We start from the raw sequence: 23,578 nt of genomic DNA, 5'->3' as shown, positions 1-23,578 counted from the left end.
CCGATACTGTGTTTCTGACAGCAGCCAGTAGAGGATACTTAGATATCAAAAAACCAATAGCCTGCCATCAGGAACTACCATATGAAATACAGGGAAGATTTTGCTCATTACTGGAAGTAACTAATACAAGCTCTTAGTTTCAAGAAAAACCTAAAGTATAGCTGGCACACTGTCTATTTTACACATAGCATTGAATTCTGTGATTTTCAGAGCACTACGCGTTGCCGGCTAGTAAAAAGAAAGTTTCAGTACATACTAACTTCAATATGCTATTTGCAAAATATGCACACAATCTCATTACTTTCAAAAGTAGCACCGAAGTACAACACAGCTTACTGAGTAAATCCTCAGTCTGCATAAAGGTTAGCAGACAAAGCCAGGTGATCTAAGAGCAGATTGCATTACAGACAAGAATTCTTCCGATTTTGTTTTAAGCAATGTATAAAAAGATTACCTTTTCTAGTTTACTTTTAAGTCTTCTATCCTCCATTCTTTTCTTCAATACTTCCACATCTTCTTTATTACCATTAAGGATAATCACATCTTCCTCTTGAAAGGGAACAGCACACTTCAAGGCAAAAAGAAAAGGACAAAACTAGTATTTCTTTCAAGACCTTTATACTCTTGAACCTTTGTTAGAATATACTGTGCTTAAGCTCTCCAAGGAGCTCTCCAATCCTTCCACTTGCCGCTGTGCCTTTTCCAATAGTTCTTTCTCTTTTAATACAGTCTAATACATCTTCTCACCTAAAATGCCAAAGGGAAAAATCTCGGTTGTTTTTACCACTGAGCAAAATAATACTGATTGGCAGCATACCTCTTCACAGAAAGAGGAATAAATACTCACCTTACTAGTGAATTGTGGACTTTTGATAACCACATTTAAAAGCAGCTCACATATCAATCTGCACAGCAAATTATAAAAGATTTTCAGAAATATGAAAATATTTTGTTCTGCTTCAAAGCCTTATTCCATGTAATAGGGCTATGGAAATTGCATATTTATTTCACTATCAGTCCCTTATAAACAATGCTTTTAAATGATTTTTTTTTTTCTTAAAAGAAAAGGTTCCATTATGTATTTTCTGTTCACTGGTTCCCTGTTTTACTAGCATAAAATGTGCAGTGACTAGATTAAACAAAGTAGTCTTAACTAGAATCTACTCAATTTTCTGAACCCCATAGCTAAAAACCAAAACACTAAAGTACTTTCTAATTTTTTTTAATCTAAGCATTATGCAACTCTGCTCTAGAATTTGTCTTTCAACTCAGTAATTCAAGAAACAACAACTGATAGGAGCAGTTCCTTTACACTGACTAGGAACACCACCAAAGGTGTTATTCCTCTATGTGTAGAAGAGGCAGCACCCGGGACAGGAAAACTTGCTTTGTTTGGATTTTTTTGTTTTCTTTTTCTTATATTATTATTCTATGGGGATAAAAAGGGGTCATAAAAGCAGCATTATTCATTAACCCAGCCTTGCCCTTCTCATCATCCTTCATCTGATTTATTAAACACTAACAAGTTTCAAAGTACATTCATAAATGAATCTGGATAATGCACGTAATGTGCTTCATGTAATTCCACATTTGTTTTCTGGTTGAAGACACAGATGTTTCACTGCGCACAATTTCAATCATCTGGTGAAGCCAGCACATTGACTATGATGTTTTCTTTTATAAGATCTCAATTTACTTTTTTGTTGTTGTTGTTATTTCGTTAAATCCAGAAGCTTTCTGTTAATCTGCAAGATTAGTTTATAATCCTGCCTCTGTCATTACTCTTCTGTTTTCTAAACAAAGGTTTAGAAAGGTTACTCATGTATTTGCAGTAGGCATTAAACAAATGAAAGGACATATGGACAGTACTTTGACTACAGTCTGCTAAAGCGATGAACACAGTTTAAAAAATGAATCTGAATACAAGTGGTCAGAGATATTATGAAGGAGAAGCAAGGGTTAGACAGATGCATATTAAGTAAGCCAGGCAGAATAATAAGTCACACACAAGACACGGGTGAGAAGCCCAAATTTTTCCATTGCTACTCAATGAGCTAGTGTTAGAAATACCCGCTTGGTACGATTGCAGACACTTGGGAGTGAGAAGTCTAGAAAATCTGGACAGACAATCAGTCTTCACACTGAGGTAGGAGCAATTGGCAGCTGTCTTGATTCTAAAGCAGCCCTACACATTCATTTCTCGTGGGGTGTTTTCCGAATACAGCATGAAAGATGAGCACCCTCCTACAGGCTACTGATGTAAAAAGTAATTTCTGCAGTATTTTTTTTTTAAACATATTCTGTTAAGCATACAAAAGTAAGTGGAAATTTCCTCCAAGTACAAGTTTATGTCAAAGGACTCTAATTTCCGTAAATGTTGCATTTTGAAAAAGTAAGCAAATCCAGGATTCCATCCAGAAAACACAGGTGGAACTGTTATAAAATGAAAAGCATTTACAAGAAACTGGGAAATACAGACAGCGTCCTCTTTCCATTCACTGAAACGGATATTTTTTGCCATGACAACAGCCAGATTATATTACAGAGACCAAACCCTTCTAAACATACTTTAAGTACAGCAAGTTGTAGGCATAGAACCAACTCCACCTTCCCAGGTTTCACTAACTCCAGTAGGTACAATTTGTTGTTGCACCATACATGTGCGTCAACCATTTTTAATTGTCTGTACTGTTGGATGCAAAGCTTTAATTTTGATTTTTTAAAAAGCTCACTATCCCCTCATGCAAAAAAAGAAAAGATTTTTCTCTCAATGTTTTGAAATGCTGAGATGGAAAGCAGAAAGAAATGATAGGTTTGCAAACTCAGAAAGATTGTTTCTTCAGATTAAGGTCTTCTGGGGCAGATGTTTGGTTTATGATATCACAGGGTCCCCCTTGCTGTACCTTGTTTATATTGGGACTTTAAATACATATGAAGGTACTTGCTGTAATTCCTTGATGTTTTTGCAGCACCCTGAACAGAAGACTTTCCTAAGTGAGATTTAACTTGAAAACGATTCTGAAATGGACAAAAGCATTAGAACAGCAGCTTGCAGATCTGAATGCAAGATTCAATCTGTAATTGAAGAGTGGGATGTTAACTGAAGGAGATGCGGGACAAGCAGCATGATCTTTGTCTAAAAGCCCTTTCAGGGTTCAATTATAAAAGCACGTTCAAACTATTTATATCTAAATAGTTTAACATGCCTGAACCAAGGAATTTCTTAAAGGGTATGCAAGCATGATCAAAAAGTCTTCAAAGTCTGATACCCATAAATTTACATACCCTACATATCCCATGTGTATATACACATATACTCACACACTCAAAAATCAACTTTACAAAAAACAAGCCCCAAACCAACCCGAAGACTTAAAATCATAAGACATTAGCTTAGGCATAATCTTTTAAACTTAAACTCATAAAAGAAATAGCAAAATTACCTTTTCAAATAATGAATACCTTTCAAATTTCAAGTAATTTTAATATGGTAGGATAGTTTACCTTTCTCATAGAATAAAATAGAAGTGGTTTTTTAGTAATAATGAAATCTTAGTTTAAAATGATTTCCTGAATTCTAAAGTTCACAGTTTCTTCTTAAGTTTCAGCTACATAAGACAATGGTCGTGCCTTATTTCTTGCTGTAAACTACTTGTGACAGTGTTTTGGTTGGTTTTTTTTTTAAATACAGTACCTAAGATGTAGTTCCATCCATGATTACTCCAGCCTTAATACAAATAAACAACAGGCAAATACGTTTCCATATCTAAATGCTTACATCAATGCTACAGTCTTATAAGAAACCGAAAACCTCTTTCCCTAATTACAAACAGTAAGTTAACTCCTGCAGTCCTCCTAAATATGACCATTACTAGGAAATGAATAAAGAGATGAATACTTTTCCAAAACAATTCTCACCAGGTTATGGAACATGTATAACTGCAACCTGACTGTCCCTCTTTAAACAGGGTAGTATTTGGAAAGAGGATTGACCAAACATCCTGTTCAAGGACCATATCACCGTTCATTTACCAGACACACAAGCTCACGTATTAAAGATTATTGTCTCTTGTAACAATTACCTAAAAACATATTTTAAGAGAGATACTCTTCTAGAGGTTTAGTCATTAGAAGATCAGCGGTATAAGATTTGATTAACACAATTTTTGACATTGCCACCCTACTTGGAAATACACTGGGGCAAAGAGTAAATGATAACTTGGGAAGAGTGGAAAATCTTCTACATACTAATTCACAGAACGCGAACTTTCACTCAGAAGTTGTAGCACCTACTACAAAAATACTGTCCAAGCAGAAGCTTGTATTTACAGAGCTTCCCTTAAAGTCAATGATAATTTTGTATCTGCCATACCTGCAGCTGTGCCTTAATTTACTTCGAGGTTTTCTCTCCATTTCTTTTTGACCACAATGCTATTTTTATCTGAACGTGTCCAAAATACACCAGCCTTCTTACTTGTTTGTAGAACCCCAAAGCTTCCTAATTCCAGTAGATTTAAGATGTTAACTTTTCACTTATTAAAAACCACGAGAACCTTTACAAACGTAGCAACACAATAAACATTCAGTTTTGGAAGGAGATATTTCCTTTATTATCTTTTAAGCTTCCAGCTACTAGAAATTACCAGAGGCAACTCTTTGCTACACTTATTTGCTACAAATTGGAAAGTTTCAGCAGGGAAACAGTTAAGAACCGGGGGAGGAGGAGGAGGAGGAGGAGGAGAGGGTTGGTTTCCTTTCCAGTTCTCATCATCCAGCATGCTCTGTCAGCAGTGCAGAGGTTAAAGCCTCTGAGGTAAAGCAATACTATTTATAATCATCAGCAAACGTATTCGAAAGTCTGATTTCAATCCTTTAAAGGCTGTCTCAGAAAGAGTGGCAATAGAAATTTGGACAAGCTCAAGTTTTCTCTCATTATTGTGAAGCAGAGGACGTTTCTGAAGCTAAACAGCATTACTGCAGAATAAATATGCTAAGCATTGCGGGAAGCCAGATGAAGTCTTAAATGAAAACATTCACGTTAATGTTTAACCCCTTTCACTTACGCGAGATTTCTACACAAGCGACAGAATGAAGAATGCTGGCTGAATTCTGCTGAAGGACAATGGGACTCTCTATTTATTTTTATTATGCTGCCGTCTCCTGGCTAATTTTGTACAAGGTAAGACTGAATACATTAGATTGTAGGACTTCAGGCTTTTGCTTTTCCCTTATTAAAACACAATACATTTTAATCTTTGTAAAGTGACAAATATTTTCACTTCAGAAAGACTATTTCACAAAAAAACACTCAAATCTGCAATAAGGGTAATAAGGTTGTGGGTTTTTTGTTACTTTGTCATAGACGTACAGTAGGGTGGAGGTCACTACTACTAGTGTTGTTTGTATCACAAAAATCACAATACTTATGAATACTTGTTATGCTGTGTTGCAAGCAATTTAAGTTATAGGGCTGTAGTTTAAATAGCTTTCATAGTATTTGTTTTAAATTGTTGAGGTCAAATACACTATGCAAGAAAAAAAAAAAAAAATTAGCAAAGATGAACAGGTAAGCTTCCATAAATCTGTTTAATATTTATCAGTAAATATTGATGCAGTATTTTAAAGTAAGAATGCTTTAGAATTTCTAAGGCAGTATTAATTGGGTTTGATGAAGACATTTCTTCTTTTACTTGATGCGTGTCATAACACAGAAGCAGACTCAGCATACTTACTCCAGGCTTAAGCAAAAAGCAAAGCAAAGTAAAAAGCAGTTAAAGGCACTAATTTTGACATCAAATTTTTAAGAGGACTGAATCAGTATTCACTTGCTTATAAAATGTCTACAGTAATACCTGCATAAACACCTTTCAGACAAAAAACAGACATAAAAAGATTTGAAAATAAGGAGTTAATGCCTTTTCACCATTTTATTAGAAGTTGAAGTACTCCAAAGTCATTCGTTTCACTGAATTATGAAGTCATACAACTAAATTTTATCTAAACATCAATATTAAGCAAATACAAAGAGTAAAGACAAAATAGAATATTTAGAGGTGCAATGCTGCAGTCCAAAATCCTATAGTATGAAGAAACAGCGACATGTAAAATGATATGTTACTATGAAATGCAGAGCAAAGCATACAGCTAATGGTGTCTTTGAGATGATATTTCACAGGCTTATTTCCAGGTGTAGATATAATTACACTTTTCTCTAGAGTTTACCTTTTTAATTGAGATGGAAGAGCTTAGGCTTATAACAACAATTTTCCATTAAGTAATATCCATAAAAGCAGCCACAAAGGTGCTCGAAAAATCCCTACATATAGGTAGGGACATTTTGAAGAATGTCAAACACTGCTCTCGGCACTTCTGAAAATTAAGACAACTTCATCCACCAGATTTAGAAAACCTACCCATTACATAGAAAAGGTTGAGTTTCAGAGAGACATTCTAGTAAGAATAAATGCCTATAATGGCACTCTTACATAACGAAACTAAAAGGCGCGATAGGCATAGATTGGGTTATGCCTGGACAGTGGATCTTCTCAACAGCACGACATCTTGCTCTTCAAGGGCAGGAGGAAATACGGTAGCATAGTCCTTGACAGCAGACAATAGCACAGGGGCTAAAGCGTTCTTGTAAGTGGCAAATTTCATTTACAATAGAACTAACAGCTGCAACTCTAGCTCTAAATCTGGCAAAATACTAGCGGTAAGCCAATGTTTTCATTCTATAACATACCCTGAGGCTGAAAGATGTCAAATTCTGTTCTTGTAGGCAAGGCTTCATCATTTAGTCATTCTCCAGAAACATGACAACACTAGAGAAGGGATTGTTTCTTCTCACCTGACAATGGGGTGTTTGCGTACTTTTGTGCTGCCACATAAAACACAGCTTCTAGATCCACGCAGTTCAGTAGGAAAGATCCATAGTAAACACTTAACCTGAAACATCCCTGGAAGCTATTATTTGAAGGGTAATAAAAATGTAAGTGTATGAAACAAACAGGTTATAGCTTGGTTCCCCCTAGGGAACTATCCTTTGCAACCTGTCCACAAAGATGTATTTAATAAAAAAAAAAAACCAAACAACCTGACAAGTGGGCTCGTTCTGTACAGATGTTCTATATTGTAAGCAGGTATAAAGTCCCAAATATTTCTGTAACCATCTTCAGTGTAATTCTTATGTCCGGAATGAACCTTCCCTGTGATGTGTCACAGAGATCACATCACATTCACTAGTTCAGAGAACCTCAGTGTTCCTCCTGTAATTATTCATGCAGAATGAAACAGTTTTTCTGACTCCAGGCTCACAAAAATCAGTGCTTCCCTAACAGACACTCCCTCTCCCCAACTTCTGCTATTGGGTACATAATGGCCCTTATGCAAATCTATTCTCGCCCTGGGAGTCAGCTGGTAGCGAGCTACAGCACTGGTGTATTTCATTCTTACTATGAAAATCCTGGCATTCACCTTTTGGCATTCTTTTTCTCCTCCTTTCTGCACAATATTGAAAAGTTGACGTGGATTTGATTTGCTGAAGTTTTTCATTCAAATGGATGAAAGACTCGCGTCAAGCTTGTTTACCCAGTAAATGTATCCCTTAGGAGCCATGAAGAAAAACATATTCTTCTGGGACCTGATTTCCCAATGTTTTTATTTGGCCTATGCATTCAACACAGACTGAAGAGCACTGCTGACAGAACATAGAAGTGAAATGGATGAACACTCCACCTAACATACAAATCCACTTTCGGGAATGCTAAGTGGAAAAGAGGCATTCTTCCAGCATGAAATCCAGTGCATACCAGTAAGGACAGTAAGATAAATACATTCTTTCCAACAGACTAGGAAGATTTTAAAATTATGGTATTACAGAGTATCCATTCTTTTGGTTCAAATCCTGTGGTTTTAGTGCTTTTTAAATTCTATGCCTCATTTCTATTTTAACTACATAGCCCTCCTTATTTTCAAGCTTCTAAGGCAGACGTATACTGAGTTTTCATTAAGAAAGTGTTTTTCACTTCTTTCTAATGAAAATGTAGAACCTTCTCTACAACAGCATTCCATAAAAAAACCTACCTTTCTAAAAATACACTTGTTCTCTGTTCCTGTGTAGTAACAAATACATTGTGATGTTGATAGCTACAAAGCATGAAAGTTATAGGTGAAATACAGATTTTTCTAAAACCAAAATCATTTAATAAAATAAGAGAATCGAATCCTCTTTAAAATAATTTTTTTTCTTAATTTAACTACTAAGCTTAATGGCAGTTGATGGACCCTTCCCCCAATCGTGGAATTTTTTCTAGAAGTTCTATACCAAATGCTTCAAGGACAAAGACTTCATGTCTTTGGGATTCAGGACTGCTGTACTCTCATTCTTCTGACTTTTCAGCAAGGTATACATAAGAAAAAAATTACAATGGAATAACTCCTATGCCAATACTAATGTAAATTACAGAGTTATCTCTGAATGCTAATACCAGCGGTAGTGTACTTATCTCAGGATACGCACATAAGCTAAAAATAAGAAATGAGCACTGTCTGCATGTTCTGTTTTCCAAAGCACTAGTACAAAGATGTCCGAGAAAAAAAAAAACAAACAACAACCCTCTCAAAGAGTTAGAAACATTTACTGACTTTATAAGGATAAAAAACAGTGTATTTTGTGGATTACGTTTTAGTTTCTTCCTTTTGTTTATTTAATAATTTTTCTGCTGATTTAATTTACTGAACTCTGGTCCTCCAGCAGAACTTAAGGTTTCCCAGGCCTTAAGGAAATCTCAACAACAGCTGTCCCTTAGCACACAGTGCTCACACGTCTCCCCTATTCTAAAGCAAGACCTTGACCAGCCCACGGCACTGGACTCGCCTACTGGCAAACAGAGTAGAAGAAACTTCTGATGGGCTAGGCCCCCCCTTGCTCAAGTAAGGACGTGTACTAAGCCATTTTGGGTCCTTTGGGTAATTTTGTTTGTCCTAAAAAGACTGCTTCATTTTTCTGCAAGTATAATTTCCAGTGGCTGAGTACACTGCAGCACGAGCATGCATGTGGGCACAAGCACAGCCCCTCCTAGTAACTGGAAACAGGGTAATCTCAACTGTTTATACATAAATCACTAACATGTCATCTATTAAAAAAAAAAAAGTCAAAAAGGTTCTTTCCCTCTCTTTAACTCACTTTTCCTTTCAGATAATCTGAATGCTTAAACAAACTATGATGAGAAGACAGTATCTGGAAAATAAAAGATGAACCCACTTGATGCAACAAAATCAGGCTTTTTAGTGTGCATTGCTGTCTGTATGTTCATCTACACTTTTATCTACCTAAAGGATATACTTTCTGAAGAGACAAATGAACAAAAAATTAATGCAAATACAGCAAAGTGTGGTTTTTACCCGGATGAACTTTGTTCAGCTCTTTTTGTGGGGAAAACTGCTGCCTTAAAAATTGGAAACCTTTGCCAGAATACCCACCAACCTAAAACACTCAGCTGCATTCAGACTTCGTGCAACTGCTCCATGGTTTTGAAGACTCTGCATTTTATCACAAGACCACTATCAGATGAAGAAGGAAATTTCTCATTGGCATACATCATCACAATTCACAAGGAGTTGGAAATGTTTGTGAAGCTGCTAAGAGCTATTTATATGCCTCAGAATATTTACTGCATACATGTTGATGAAAAGTCACCAAAAGATTATAAAGCTGCTGTACAAAACATTGTTAATTGCTTTGAAAACATTTTTATTTCCTCAAAAAGAGAAAACGTTGTTTATGCAGGATTTTCAAGATTACAAGCTGATATTAATTGCATGAGAGATCTAGTTCATTCCAAAATTCAGTGGAATTATGTTATTAATCTATGTGGTCAAGATTATCCCATTAAAACAAACAAAGACATTATACAATACATCAAAAGTAAATGGAATGGTAAAAATATGACACCTGGGGTAGTCCAACCACTTCATATGAAACACAGGACACAGGTTAGTTACAGAGAATATGTACATTCTGGAATGTCATATGTGTATCCAACAAAGAATATAAAAGCTAAACCTCCATATAATTTGACAATATATTTTGGTAGCGCCTATTACATACTCACTAAAGAATTTGTAGAGTTTACATTGACCGATGCACGTGCAAAAGATTTGCTTGAATGGTCAAGAGACACGTACAGTCCGGATGAACACTACTGGGTCACACTGAATCGTTTAAATGGTAAGATATATACTATTTCTACTATGAATAACCCCTGGACCAACAGCATTATAAGCTCTCTGACATAGACAGCTAGTGAGCTCCAATTCAAAGCTTAACACCACCACTTAACTGCATTGCATTAATACAGTGATTTCTTCAGCCTTGATGCTGCCCTTTCTAAAAGTCACATCTCCTGATGGCAAAGAAACAAAGCTTGATTCCAGAAAAGTACTACTTATGGTGCAGACCGTTAGCTACAAGGCTAGAAAAATGTTGATTAAAAGAGTTCTTTGCTACGTGAAAGCTCATGCTCTCAAGGAATAAAAAAAGCAGTAACACTGAGAATGATTGCTGTTCTTATGATGTAAACATCTGTAAATACTTAATGTGGCTACATTTAAAAAGTCTTCAGCAGTGAAAAATTTCCCTGCAATAAGTAGAAAGAAATCTTATCAGAACCTTATGTTTTTAAAGATGCTCCAGGAGCTACACCCAATGCAGACTGGGAAGGAAACATTCGAGCCATTAAATGGAAAGATCAAGAAGGAACCATACACAAAGGCTGCAAAGGTAACGTGAATTTTGATCATGATCTCAGATTCGATTCTCTGACTAGCTTTCACTGCAAATTACGTATTATGCCTTAAACTAGCTAATCAATGAGCCTTGGTAGTCATATATATTTTATTTTGGAAGTATCAAATAAAACAGCAAGCCACCCTACTAAATTACTCCACGTATCCAATCTAAATAGCTTCTGATATATTCTTGCAAAGATCGTCACAGTATCCATATACTGACAACCGATCTTTCAACCTCCAATTACCAATGCATTAACTTGACCGATCAATTTTCAGTGAAGACTAGAGGGTTTACTTGACAAGCATATTTGTCAGATGCTTTCATTAACATTGTGTTAAATTGCTTCAATTTGAACATTAATAAAAGGAGAATAGTGCTGACCACATGGAAAGCATGCAGAAAAAAAAATATGTTACTGTGCTAAGTTTGTACAGTTAAGTGCTGCATGATTAAACGGGTATCCAAAGAGTAGGAGATCAGAACTTCAGCATGCCCAACTTCAAGACAACATTAAGCAGAGCAACATGTCAATAAGGCAGCTGGAGGTAACGTACCCATTTGGGTAAAATGCAAAACTGAACCCTTGCCTTTATGTTTAAAATCTAGCATTATCCTCTAGATATATTTCAGTGATGCTCTATGTGAAATCAAAAGGTAATTTTTGTCAGTAACACTACAGAGTGAAACCATTATTTTTTTCTTAAAATGATTCTGTTCAGCTTTCTGGTGCTTTCAGATACCTTCTTTCTCTCTTTGCAGGTCACTACATCAGAGATATTTGTGTCTATGGACTAGGGGATTTGCAGTGGATTATTGAGTCACCTCATTTGTTTGCCAACAAATTTGAGCCTGCAACATACCCACTTGTTATGGACTGCCTAGAGAGACGCTACAGGCTTAAAGTACTGCACCAGGCAGAAGTCCCGATCGAAGATCACTGGCGTTTTCAGGAAGAGAACTATTTCAACATGAAGCTGAATGTTTGAACTTAACTAACATCTAAACAAGCATTCAAAATATTGACAGAAACCATTAACATTTTTAGCCATAGACTTCACTCTGTGCATTACACCACGAGGGTAAGCACAACACTGTACTACCAGTCTGCCAGTGAAATAAACACTTAGGTTTTATTTATTACAGTGAGATGAAGCGCAACAACTGCTAATGGGTTAATTCTCAAAGAAAGTGACATGTCTAAATCTCTAACTTACTGAAGACAAGGAGGAAGTTCATAATCTTTTAAGTGACTTCTTTAACTGGAAAAATACATATTCCTCATGTGTGCAGCCAAAAAAATGACTAACTGGTATGAAAATAATAAAATGGAAGCAATGACTGAACAAAGATAAAATACGAAGAGCACAAGTTAAAGTAATTTCTACTGTATGTCTTATGAAATAGATTATTTTGAACAACAAAGTTCACGCTAAAATTTCAGAGCTGGTAGATAAGCAAGTGACAACCAGTTTCAGAGTCCATTTCACTGTTTATTTAGGGTTTTTTGTTGGTTTTTTTTTTTTTTTTTTTTTCATGGCCAGCTGCATCTCTAATTTCATAGTGTAGCATGGCAACATCACCCTTGCACTACTCAGGCTTTGTTCCTAATGAAAAGGGGGTGTGTGCCAGTAACAGTAGTGAGGGTCCTGCAATGCATGTTTACCTTTAAGGCCTTGTTTCAGAATCTCTGGAAGAGCTTAGGGCAAGGAGATGTGGGAAATGTGAGGCCAGGGAACAAAGGAAAACTGAATGAAAAGCCATCTTTCAATCCCAGTGTACCTGACTGAGCTAAACAAAACTTCCCCAAACCTCGCAACAGTGCAGCAATTGGAGAAAACACCTAGCAGCAACAAGGACAAGCATCTAATTTCCCAAACCCTCTGCAGACCAAATGCAGCACTTGCAGTGGAAGTGGCTTTCAACACACAACACAGGCAAAACCACGGAACTGTAGTGAGAAAAAAAAAAAAGCAGCACAAGGATCCAGCCCTTTTGCAGGCAAGAGTTGCTCTTTCCTCTTCAGGACTCTCAAAATTAATCCTTTCACTTGTGCAACCAAAAAGATTGGGGGAAATATGAAGAAACAGAAAGGATATATTTGGTGGTCTTTCATACAACGTGACAACTCTTTCACAGGATTAAACCTCTATACTCCGTCTCCGAAGGTCTTTAGTTAGGCAATACTGATGGAAAGAGACTAGGAGAAACCTGAATTGTGAGAAGTCATTTTAAATTGTTCATCTTCCTTTAGAAGTATTTTGACAAGAATGCAGATTAATGTTTCATTCTAGTAAATACAAATAAACACCCAATAATTTTGCATGAACTCTGATGGGAACTAATAAAATGTCCTGTTACTTACCAGCTCATTTGATCAGAAACTACAAATTATAAATGAATGTCTAGATGCAATTTCAATTTAACATAAGCTTCAACGTGCACCCAAAATATCACTCAGTTTTTACAGGAAAACTGAGTTACAGATTAAGCGTTTTTTCCAAAAAAATCAAACGAACAAACAAATGACCTAACAATAGAACATGAAAAGTTTTTTATTACAAACTTATTTCCAGGTTCCTGGAACTGTACTGCTCATTTTCCCACATGAGTTTCTTGGAAACATTATTTCTTTCAAATGAACTTTAACCTAAAGAAAGACCATCTGGTCCCTATTTATTTATACAAATTTGCAAACTCAACCCATGGACCTGTACTCAGTTTCATATATTAATCCAGAACTTGTGGATAAATATTGCTGGAGATATTTTTTTTTATGGGGGGAAATAAAGAAAAAAAAAAAGCCATGTAGTATGTTTACACTGAGCTTGTTGAGAGTCCCTCTGAAAACCATTACTGAAGCTAATGGGTCTCTGGCATGTATTAATCATAGCAATATTCTTAATTATTTTTCTCCAAACCACACCCAATCCATTGCAGGGCACTGCCAGCATTTATCCACTCCATGTTGTCTTCTAAAATGTGAATGGAACATTCCTTGTTACCGTCATTGCAGCAAATCCAGTATCTAGCTTTCACCTTTCGTCACCATTACACGGAAAAATTGTTGTCTCTCACTTCTGAACTGAATTAAAAGGATAAATTCAATAGCAAGGTGCTATATAACATGGGCTTGTTTTGCAGAAACTGAACTAGTCAAACTGGGAAAAAAAAATCTGCACAAAACCCCCTCTTAAAATATAATTTAGGTATGACTTTACCCATGTTAATCTAGGAAAAGCATTGGAGCATGATCCTCCTTCCTTAAAGGACTTTGTATTTTAAACAAAGTGTTACATATATAAAATCCCCAGGAAAATAATAATTAAACCACATCATTCTCAATCATTAAGAAACCGTATTCTATGCACTATTCTGAGTGACCATAACCACATTATATTCTTGGAAGATTTTTTACTTCTAACAAGAGCAAAAAAATTAAGTAATAAAACTGTGAAAGCTGAGAGCATTTAAACATACATAAAAAGTGTTCATTGAGTTCTGTATGCCTTATCATGTTATGAGTAGATCAATCACAACTTTTAGATCTCAGCAGCCATTTACTAACTTTCGGTGACTGTTGACCTAAGAGCATATAGTGTCAATGTGACCTTGTTCAAGGAAACACTATGCTCTATAGCATGCTGCAGACACATTAACACTGTATCTGAAAGATGCATGCATAATTTGTGTTCCGAAAAGCCTGAGGTACATGTTCAACAGCTCTATATCCAAGTTAAACATTTGATTAAGTGTTTTATACGGCACAGACCTTAGTAGTTAGGGTACTATTTCAAGTGTGTATTAGAGTCTGTTGACTCTGAAAACAGTTGCAAAATAAATCTTAAAGCAATACAAGAAATTACATTTTAATATGTAATCTTGTCCTTATCTTCCAGAATCACTACCTGAACTCCCAGAAGGACTTCTACCACAGACTCAATAACCACTATCATGTCTCCAAACTACCTCTAGCATACTATTACACCACTAGTAACTTCTTAGACAGGAGAGTCAACATTAAAAATTGGTAATGGTGCCTTTTTTAACCCCCCAAAAGTGAGGTTATATAGATGCTATACACTTTTAGGTAATTCTTTTATTCCATCATTTCTAAAAGCGCACTTTTTGTCAAATAGCAGACTTCCAAACAAGAAGGCACCAAAGATTGCCCATGCAAGACTCAGGAAGCCAGATCGAGCAGAAGTTCCAAAACATTTAATCACTTTGGGCTGCTCCAAAATCTACAGACCAACACAGATTAGTACTAACTTACAATCTTCGAGATCCCATCAAATACAAAAAGAATGAGTAGAAACAGTCTTGCTTGTTCTTTTAATTTTAGTAGTCTGTTGGAGAATTAAATATAGCAATAGGTGAGAACACCCTATTCAAAAGTGCAAATTTTACACTGACAATTTCCGTATCACATGTAATTCTTCTTGAAGAACAGCAAGCAGGAGGGAACAGAAAACTCCTGATCTTCGGGGGTTGTGCTACAGAATACACATCACCAAACTCTGTTATCTGAAAGCAAAGTTGTTTCTCTACTGATTGAAAGTCTTATCCTGCACATTCTAGCATGTGACTTAGTACTGATAGGTTAAATTTTATCTTCTTACTGTACAAAACATCAAAAATATGGTTTAAACGAAATACACTTCTGTGTAAAAAGGTACTATGTTTTATTTGTATTCATAAGTTGCACTGTTTTAGATAAAGCTCTTTTTCAACCCTTTTCAGTCTAAATAGTTAGAAGCTTCAAAATTTGTCATCTAACACGCTCGCTCTCCAACATAAACCATCACTAAAAAAATCTCATTGCTCTTTCAAATATTTTTGGCCAGGGAGTTTTATATTTTAGCAAGACCATCTATCATTGCCTGAATGGTAAATGCTTTGAACTATCTCTCTCTCTCCACACTGCTACAGTGTCTGACTGTTTCTTTGCCTTAAGAGTTTTCACATTTTAATGTTATTTTTTAACTTGAATCCTTCAGTGTACTGCTACTTCAGATGCAAAGCAAGAAAGAACAGTCTACTTCCGAGGGAGGTAAGTCACTTCAAAGAAGTCCTCACATATTAATTACAGTTGCCTTACTAGAAGTCCTCCATCCATGACAGTTTCCTCTCACATTCTTGCGCCTTTCCCTAGTACCAATACAGTCTTTTTAACAATTCCAGGAAAAGCAGATAAATACATATATTTAATAGTCAGCTCTTCACGTAAAGTTTCTATTGAGGCAAAATACGTTTTTTTGAAAGAGAACTCTTATAGAAAGTTTGCTTCATCCTCCATGTACCCAGACTCCATAAAGCCTTTCAAATCTATGAGTACAGCAAGTACTGAACCAAGGAATGCTGAATTCTTCATCTTGGGGTTTTCCATTTCCTCAAATTAGGCAAAATTGCATATGCATTCAATTGTTTCCTAGCAATTATTGTGATCTGGCTATCACTGGACAAGCAGATTGCTCTATTTCTTGTATAAGCTGCCACAGAAAGAATTGAGAAGAAAACTGAGCAGCAACACAGCTGTCTATGGCACTTTTCACAAAGTGGTATGCATTCCCACGAGCCAAGCCAGAAGGCTTGGAAGGAAGCAATCCTCTGCTCTGAGCACAGGAAAGTAATTTCCTAGTTTCATGAAGCACAACATTTTGTGATATGCATCTCGTAGCATGTAAAAACATATTTATTATCTAGTTCAGACGATCTAGTTTAAAGTACATGAGTAGGAAGGTGAGGACTGCAGAACTGTTGTTTGGGCTGCTGGATATCTGTATTCTCTGGTGAATGTTTTGAACGCATCATTACAGCATCTGTTTGACAAAATCCTGTGGGAAACTGTTGCTGTTTACAATTTAGCAGACTATCAAGACTGCTCTGTAGGCTCATAAGTGAAATTAATACACAAGAATAGCTTGTTTTGAAAGAGCTTTCTTGAATTTCACAGCAGTGGGGAAGAGAACTGCCACACAGCTTCTAGATCGACACTTTTCCAGTTTACATCCACGCTACAAACCTCATCCCTTGAGACGAAGCAAAAACCTAGATTCTGCTAGCTGGAAAGAGAGACTGAATACACAGCATAAGTAAGCAAATACAGGATTATTCTTTTTGAACTACTCTTATCATGTCACCCTCCGGAGTCACATAACAATGTCTCTGCACACACAACGGTGGCAGGGGCACACAGGGACTGGCATCTGAGCACATACTGACAGATACAAGGTGTCAAGGCCATGAAAAAAAATAATGCTGTGACCCACATGGATCCCATAGGTTAGATTTTGGTTCAAAAAACATATTGTAATTCTTAAAATACAGGAGTTAGCACCAGTAGAAACATGTATGGCAATCCACAGTATTCAAACATTCTGTACTTCAAAATTTTTTTGCATTTTGACAGAGCATGTATCAGAAGAGGATTCTATTTATTGATAAAAAACCTCTAATCCTAGCATATGTACAATATGCAGCACTTATTTTTTTTTTCTTCTTCATTAGTTCTAGTTCATTTTACTACATGCCTCATTGCTGCATAAAGCTAGAAAGTGCTGGGGGAATGCCGCTAATTAATGCTTTGGATATAAACAAACTATGAGCTACCAGAAAGCTTGGCAACCAGTTCCCCATGATCCTATTTAGAAGAGTTCCAGTCCCCTTCTTGATTCTGAATACAGAATGAGTATGTTATCCGTATATATCCAAAAATCTACCAAATCACTTTTAGACCTTAATCAAAGGAAATGTGGACTAAAACATGTTCTCCCAGCTGGTTACCATTGTCTTTATGCACAAAAATCTGACAATGAAAAGATGACAGACTAGTGTATTGTATCCACCTCATTATTTCTAGATACATGTGAATTCTTCACAGTATTCAGAAGGATGCATGTGAAAACAGCTACATGCAAATATGACACTACGATAAATACTGATGATTAAAAAATCCAGAAAATGTGGGATTCATTTAGTTTTTATAACTTTATCAGACTTATAAGATGTGGACAAAACATCTCATTCCTACATTTAATGATCAAGTTACATCCATCTATCAACAAAAATTTAGATGCAAACCAAAAACCTCATTAAAAATAAATCAGTATCTGCCAACAGGAAAGCAGAGCCATTAGGACTAAACTGGTATTCTATAGAACAAAATTAGCATTGAATGCAGCAATACAAGGCTAAATCTAACTAACACTATTCCACATCACTTACCAAGAAAGCCTTTCCTTCACAGGTCTTGTTTAATACAAATATACCGGATGTTTTATCATATATGAGGGTGTTCGCTGAAAAATGACTGCCTAAATGTGGCAACTATCACCACAAATCTCATTGATAATAAAAGTAGCGATAAGAAAAAAGAGCATTTTGCAACTTTTATTTCCCCTAGCTACAAAGAAACCGATATAATGAGATCAAACCAGCACTGTTAAATGAAACGCAGCCAGCATTTTCTAGAATAATTCATATAAGTGCTGAAAATTCTATGAATAGTTGCCCTAAAAAAATAGACAACAGCAAATTTCCTTTAAAAATACAGAGACCTAAACATAATGTGAAAACGTAATCAGTTTTAACACACAGAGTGGACACTGATAAAACACAAACCGCATGGATTCAGGGAAAAAAAGCCAACCAAACCAAACACCCAAAACCCCAAACCAAAATGAATCACCCTTTTTTAGACTGAAATTATAACCAAATATTTGGAAAAAAAAAAAAAAAATTATGAAGTACTTACTGCAAAATCAAACTGCCCCTGAGAACAAAAATACTCATTCTTACAGCTACACATTTTTATTAAAAAAGGCCATATAGAATTACTTCCTGCCAACATAAACCAGAACTTTTTCAAGTTCCAATTCAATTTGCATATTCATATAAAAAAATACAATAGTGGATGTGAATGCAATTGTATATATACACACACAGTTATGTACTACCTATATCTATATATCTGTCTGTGGAGGTTATATGTGACCCCACTGCTACTAAAGCTGAAGTAAAACTCACCTTGTGACAAACTTCTGATTTAATTTCTTTGAGAGCACGTTCAGAGAACACACAGCCACAGTTTCTCAAGAAGCAAAACCTTCAAAGCAAAGACAAGACATACAATCGTTTTCAAGAAACCCTGTGTCTAAAAGTTTTATGCACAGTTCTGATTTAACACAGAAACAACACTGCAGTAGGCTAGTAGGACACAGCTAACTTTCTCTTTACAAATTCTTGCCGCTAATTAAGGTAACAACACCTTCAAGTAGGCACTTATTAATTTACACACTGTAAGAATCAAATGAAAAATATTTGGTACATTAAACCACAACAAATATTGTGTTCTTTCATTCTCCATATAATTCAGCGTAGGTTTGACAATCTCTCAAGGGGATCTTAGTAAAACAGAAACTCTTGAGATGTTTTTGTACATTTGCTATAGGTCTACACAGGCTTCTCTGGAATCACCACAATCTGTTCTACTTCAAAGTTACGCTATTTCAGCGGTTCCACATTCCACCAAGCTTACTGGTTTCATCTACTCTCAGCCCAGCTCTCCAGCAAAGCTGTCACAAGTGACCCTAGCCAGCGTCTGTTCTCCCATGTCTCTCCTGTCCACATGGAAGATTCTTGCAAGGCTGCGTGAAGCAATTACGCACACAGTTCGTGTGATCTGCCTTTCCCGAGAGCTATGTTAATCCTTTCCTCTCTATCACCCTCAACAGAACTAAAAATTACTAAGGTGGCTCTGGGAAAAACGGGTTTACTTTTCAGGTTCTCTCTTTAATTTCACCTGAGTATCTCCTGGCTAATCACTCTCTGGAGGAAGAAATACTTTGCAACTATCAAGCTGTTCAACTTTGCAACTGTTCAAGCTGTGAACCCGGCCTCTTCTCACTCATCAGGGTTAACATGCACAGAAAAAGAAATTGCTCATTTGCCCAAACCAGGACGCAAAGAAATGTCCTTCCTCAGCCCAATTAAAAAAAAATAATAAAAAAAATCAATACTATTGCAGGATTAGAATAAACATACAACCCACTTCCATTCTGATCCTAACACAGGGAGGGGTAGAATTGTTTCATGTGACACAAAGGGCGGTCTCATCCAATCTCCCTCTGCTTGCCCATACCAATCTCCTGTGATTTAGCCCCCAACTTTTAGTCACTTTTTTTCTGCAAACATTGCCCTCTAATCCTTTATTATACAAATAAATTCATTTAGGAAAGGATTAACTTTTTATCTTTCCTCTTGAACATGAAATGAAAGGACATTTAGTAGTCTCCTGAACCCTCTCCTTCTGAAAGGAGGACAAACATTCCCCACAAAGGCTTAAGTACACGAGTTACAACATTATAGATTCAAACCTGTTTTATATTCAGTTTAGCACAGTACTTGCTTCTAAAGACAAAATCCAGGAACTTACTGACCTATGTCTTCCATTCATCTCCAATCCCACCACAGGGCATATAAAGCGTGCAGACTGGATGTCATCATATTTGTCACCTTTTATACTCTCTTTATCACCACTCCAAGCTGGATTATCTGCAAGGTTTAGTTCTGTTACATTCTGAAAAGTAAAAACACAAGCCTTAAGCTGTTTCCAAACTAGACAATTCTATGATTCTATGATTTTTGAGCCATGATAACATTCCCTTGGATTTTTCTCCCTGTGGTTTACTGTTTTTAACACTTTCAGTATGTAGTGAGAACACAAGCAAATTGAGGTTTTGTAGCATGTTTTAACTTTCACGGCACTCTAACATTAGACACAACCTGTTTACCTTAATGCTCTTGATATGTGATGCAGCTTCCATAGGAGTTTTATCAGCTGACTTGTCCAATAAAAACTCAATGATAGCATCTTTATTATACAACCTGTAACATAAAATGTTTAGCAGTCATATTTGATTCTCATAACTTTCTTTTATTGATAAATTAGTACCTTTTAATATAGTGGTCTATATGGAAACATTCATACCTGCCTAGCTCACAGGCTACAATTGGTCGACATAACTTCTCTTGACTCAGAGCACAGTAGTACCATCTTGCCACCAACTCGGCATTTTTGTCAACCTGAAGAAAAAAATATTCATGATTTAAAAATAGCTTTTATATTTGCAAATTATTTAAACATAAAATCAAGTAATACTTGTAGCATTAATCAAATCCCCAGGTATCTGACCAAACCGACTTTCTGCATTCAAAGCAATTCCATAAAATAACTTTAGCAAAATTCATGACCAGTTTTGAGGGTCTGCCTCTGTCTATGGAACATGTTTCTGCATCTTGGGACCCACCTTCCTAACTCTGACTCAGTTTTCTTAATTTGTGCCACTTCCACACGTCCCCTTCCCTCTTCATTCTTTTTTGCTCTTTAAATGTTTGCCACTACCTTCTTCTCTCGAGTTCTACGTGTCACCCTTGCTTGGGTCAACTACCAGTTCCACTACCTGTAAGGAACAAGATAACAAGAAAACCAAATCTGAGGATGTACCTGAAGCTCCAGTCTAAACCCATGAATTTTATGATACGTTATGCCATAAAAGAAAGGCTGAGGTTCACAGCTACTCGAACAGTCAGGTGTGGGGAAGAAATAGATTTTATTTACTTATTTTACATCAGCAAGTGTAATTTGCCTTCTGCCAACAAGTCTTCTGCCACTTCTTGTAAGACTTTTCCCAATCTTTACCCAGCTACCCACACAGGTGATACGACTGTATATCCATTACCCAAAAACATAGAATCACTGAGTAGTTTGGGTTGGAAGGGACCTTAAAAATCATTTAGTTCCAATCCCACTGCCCTGGGCTGGGACATCTTCCACTAGACCAGGTTACTCAAAGCCCCATCCAACCTGGCCTTGAACACTTAAAACATTCTAAAGAGAAAGCCCAAGCAACATTCAGAATGCAAGTAGATGGAATGCAGAAATGGCCATGTTCAACACCACCAATGGCTTGGTCACACTATTAAACATATCCCCAGGTGAAGGAGGTCCCTAAACTCCACACGTTCAGCAGAATGACTTATGTCCAGAAGCCCTCCAGAAGACAAATGGATTTCAACTGTAGCTGCCAGTAGCGCCACAGCTACAGTCACCCTGCGGCGACACCCGCTACAGGCCCAATGCCGCGCAGAAGGGCGCTCTCCTCCACGCTACCAGCACCCAGAGAGCTAGGCCGGGCTTACAGCCACTCCGAGACGGGCAGGACTGACCAGGCCTCCCCGGGGCCTCTCCCTGCCCAAGGCCGCGGGCCCCGAGCAGGGCCCAGGCTCACGCAGCGGGTCCGACCGACCGACCGACCGCGGCCGCACTCCCCGCCACCGCCTCCGACCTTCTCGACTTTGCGGGGCCCCTTGACCAGCTCATGCCGCTTGGGGATAGTGCCGCCATCGCATCCCATCTCGCTCCCCGCAGCGCTGCACTTCCGGCTTCGCTTCCCCCGCACAAGTCAAGTACTTCCGGAGTGCCCGGATATCGTCATCGTTGCTGCCTAGCAACCACCCGGCTGGGGGCGGGGCTAGAACAACAACAGCGGGAGAGGCTGGGCAGGGCGGGCGAGTCCATCCGGCCGGTGCCGGAGGGGCGGGCGGAATGTGCCACCACGCGCAGGAGGGTCCGCAGCGGCCCCGCGCGGCGGCGGGGCAGGCAGTGCCTCTCCTTTGCCTGCGCCTCAGGCGGCGGAGCGGGCGTCCCCCTGGTTTGGTGAGGAAACGCCCTACAGGACACCCACTTTAGGGGATTTGGGGCCAAACGAGGTATTCCCGGGGTGGGCCGCGCGCTGCCGCTGCTGAGGAGACGCCTCCCGCCCTTCCCGCCCTCAGCCCGGCCGCCCCCGGGCAGCTGGGGAGGAGGGAGCCACGGCAGGTTGAGAGCAGTCGGTCATTCCAAAAGTGAATTTAATACAAAAACAGACAAAGCCAACGTGAAATGCAGTTCTGCATTGAACTGTGCAAACACTAATATTTACAAATGTCAACATTTAAATAACGGTATAAAACACAGTGACTGCCAAGTGAAAATAGACAAGGATGGAGCTGTTTTTTTTTCCACAGATAGGCCGTGAGCACGAGCACTGTCGCATTGCAAATTAGCTCTAACTACTCACAAAACTAATTGTCTGTTTTCAGGGCAGAGACACGGGTACAATGTTGCCAAGAAAGGCCAGACTTTGAAATTTCAGATAAAAACTTTAAAATAAATTAATTAGGAAAAACAGAAATAACACGGGCGTACAAACAATCTACCTGGGTGGTTACAGGGCCTTCATTGCTGCTGTATTTAAGATCCAGCAAATTTGGGGATAAAGTTAATGAGCGACACAGATGAACGCAGTAAGGGCCGGTCTGAGAAGCCCTGGCAGCCCAGCAAGAAATACCGCCACCTTCCCAGTTTGTAGGGAGAGCTTGTCCAAAGCCCCTGCGTGTCTAGGGACTAAAAGAAATTCTGTTTCAGTTGGAGCAATGCTCTGAACAGCCTCAGGCTGCGACAGAGGACGACTGAGGCGTGCTCCCCGTAGATTTATCGGGAGCCAGGACTCCTTCACATCAGTTTCCCTCTGTACTCAGAAACCAGCTGGACTGTTTCCCATCGACATCCAGGCTACGTGTAGTACCTGCCAGGTTTTGTCCTGTAATGCATTCATTGCATTTGTGTATTAAAAACAAAAATTAGCTTTGCAGCTGTTTAAAAAAAAAATATACTGTAATAAAAAATTTTGATTAAAGTCCACAGGAAACAATTGATGATGGGATATCATAAATTACAGAACATCG

The 23,578-nt window shown here is 37.8% G+C and overlaps 2 protein-coding genes across 3 annotated transcripts in view; one reads left to right on the top strand and one right to left on the bottom strand.

The window, feature by feature from the left end:
• RTF2 (replication termination factor 2) overlaps positions 1-23,578 on the bottom strand; it is a 43,876-nt gene that overhangs the window by 7,961 nt on the left and 12,337 nt on the right. The window contains exons 2-7 of one of the 2 annotated variants that reach the window (XM_082491273.1): positions 22,138-22,236; positions 20,781-20,875; positions 20,584-20,677; positions 20,230-20,369; positions 18,818-18,896; positions 455-568 (exon numbers count right to left, since the gene is read on the bottom strand). In XM_082491273.1, the coding sequence (XP_082347399.1) occupies positions 455-568; positions 18,818-18,896; positions 20,230-20,369; positions 20,584-20,677; positions 20,781-20,875; positions 22,138-22,206 (591 nt within the window). In that variant the 5' untranslated portion in view covers positions 22,207-22,236. Of the gene's footprint in view, positions 1-454; positions 569-18,817; positions 18,897-20,229; positions 20,370-20,583; positions 20,678-20,780; positions 20,876-22,137; positions 22,266-23,578 lie in introns of those variants that run through there. The other variant, XM_082491272.1, reaches the window with a different exon arrangement.
• LOC309678266 (beta-1,3-galactosyl-O-glycosyl-glycoprotein beta-1,6-N-acetylglucosaminyltransferase 7-like) lies at positions 9,253-11,901 on the top strand (the record flags this gene model as incomplete). The annotated part of the gene is made up of 3 exons (XM_082491253.1): positions 9,253-10,228; positions 10,685-10,780; positions 11,552-11,901. The coding sequence occupies 3 exons, from the start codon at positions 9,253-9,255 to the stop codon at positions 11,776-11,778; spliced, it is 1,299 nt and encodes a 432-aa protein (XP_082347379.1). The 3' UTR covers positions 11,779-11,901.

The sequence above is a fragment of the Vanellus vanellus genome (genome assembly GCF_965231255.1).
Source record: "Vanellus vanellus genome assembly, chromosome: 15".
Classification (NCBI taxonomy): domain Eukaryota; kingdom Metazoa; phylum Chordata; class Aves; order Charadriiformes; family Charadriidae; genus Vanellus; species Vanellus vanellus.
The sequence above is the reverse complement of the archived record's forward strand: the minus strand, read 5'-3'. Positions and strand labels throughout refer to the sequence as shown.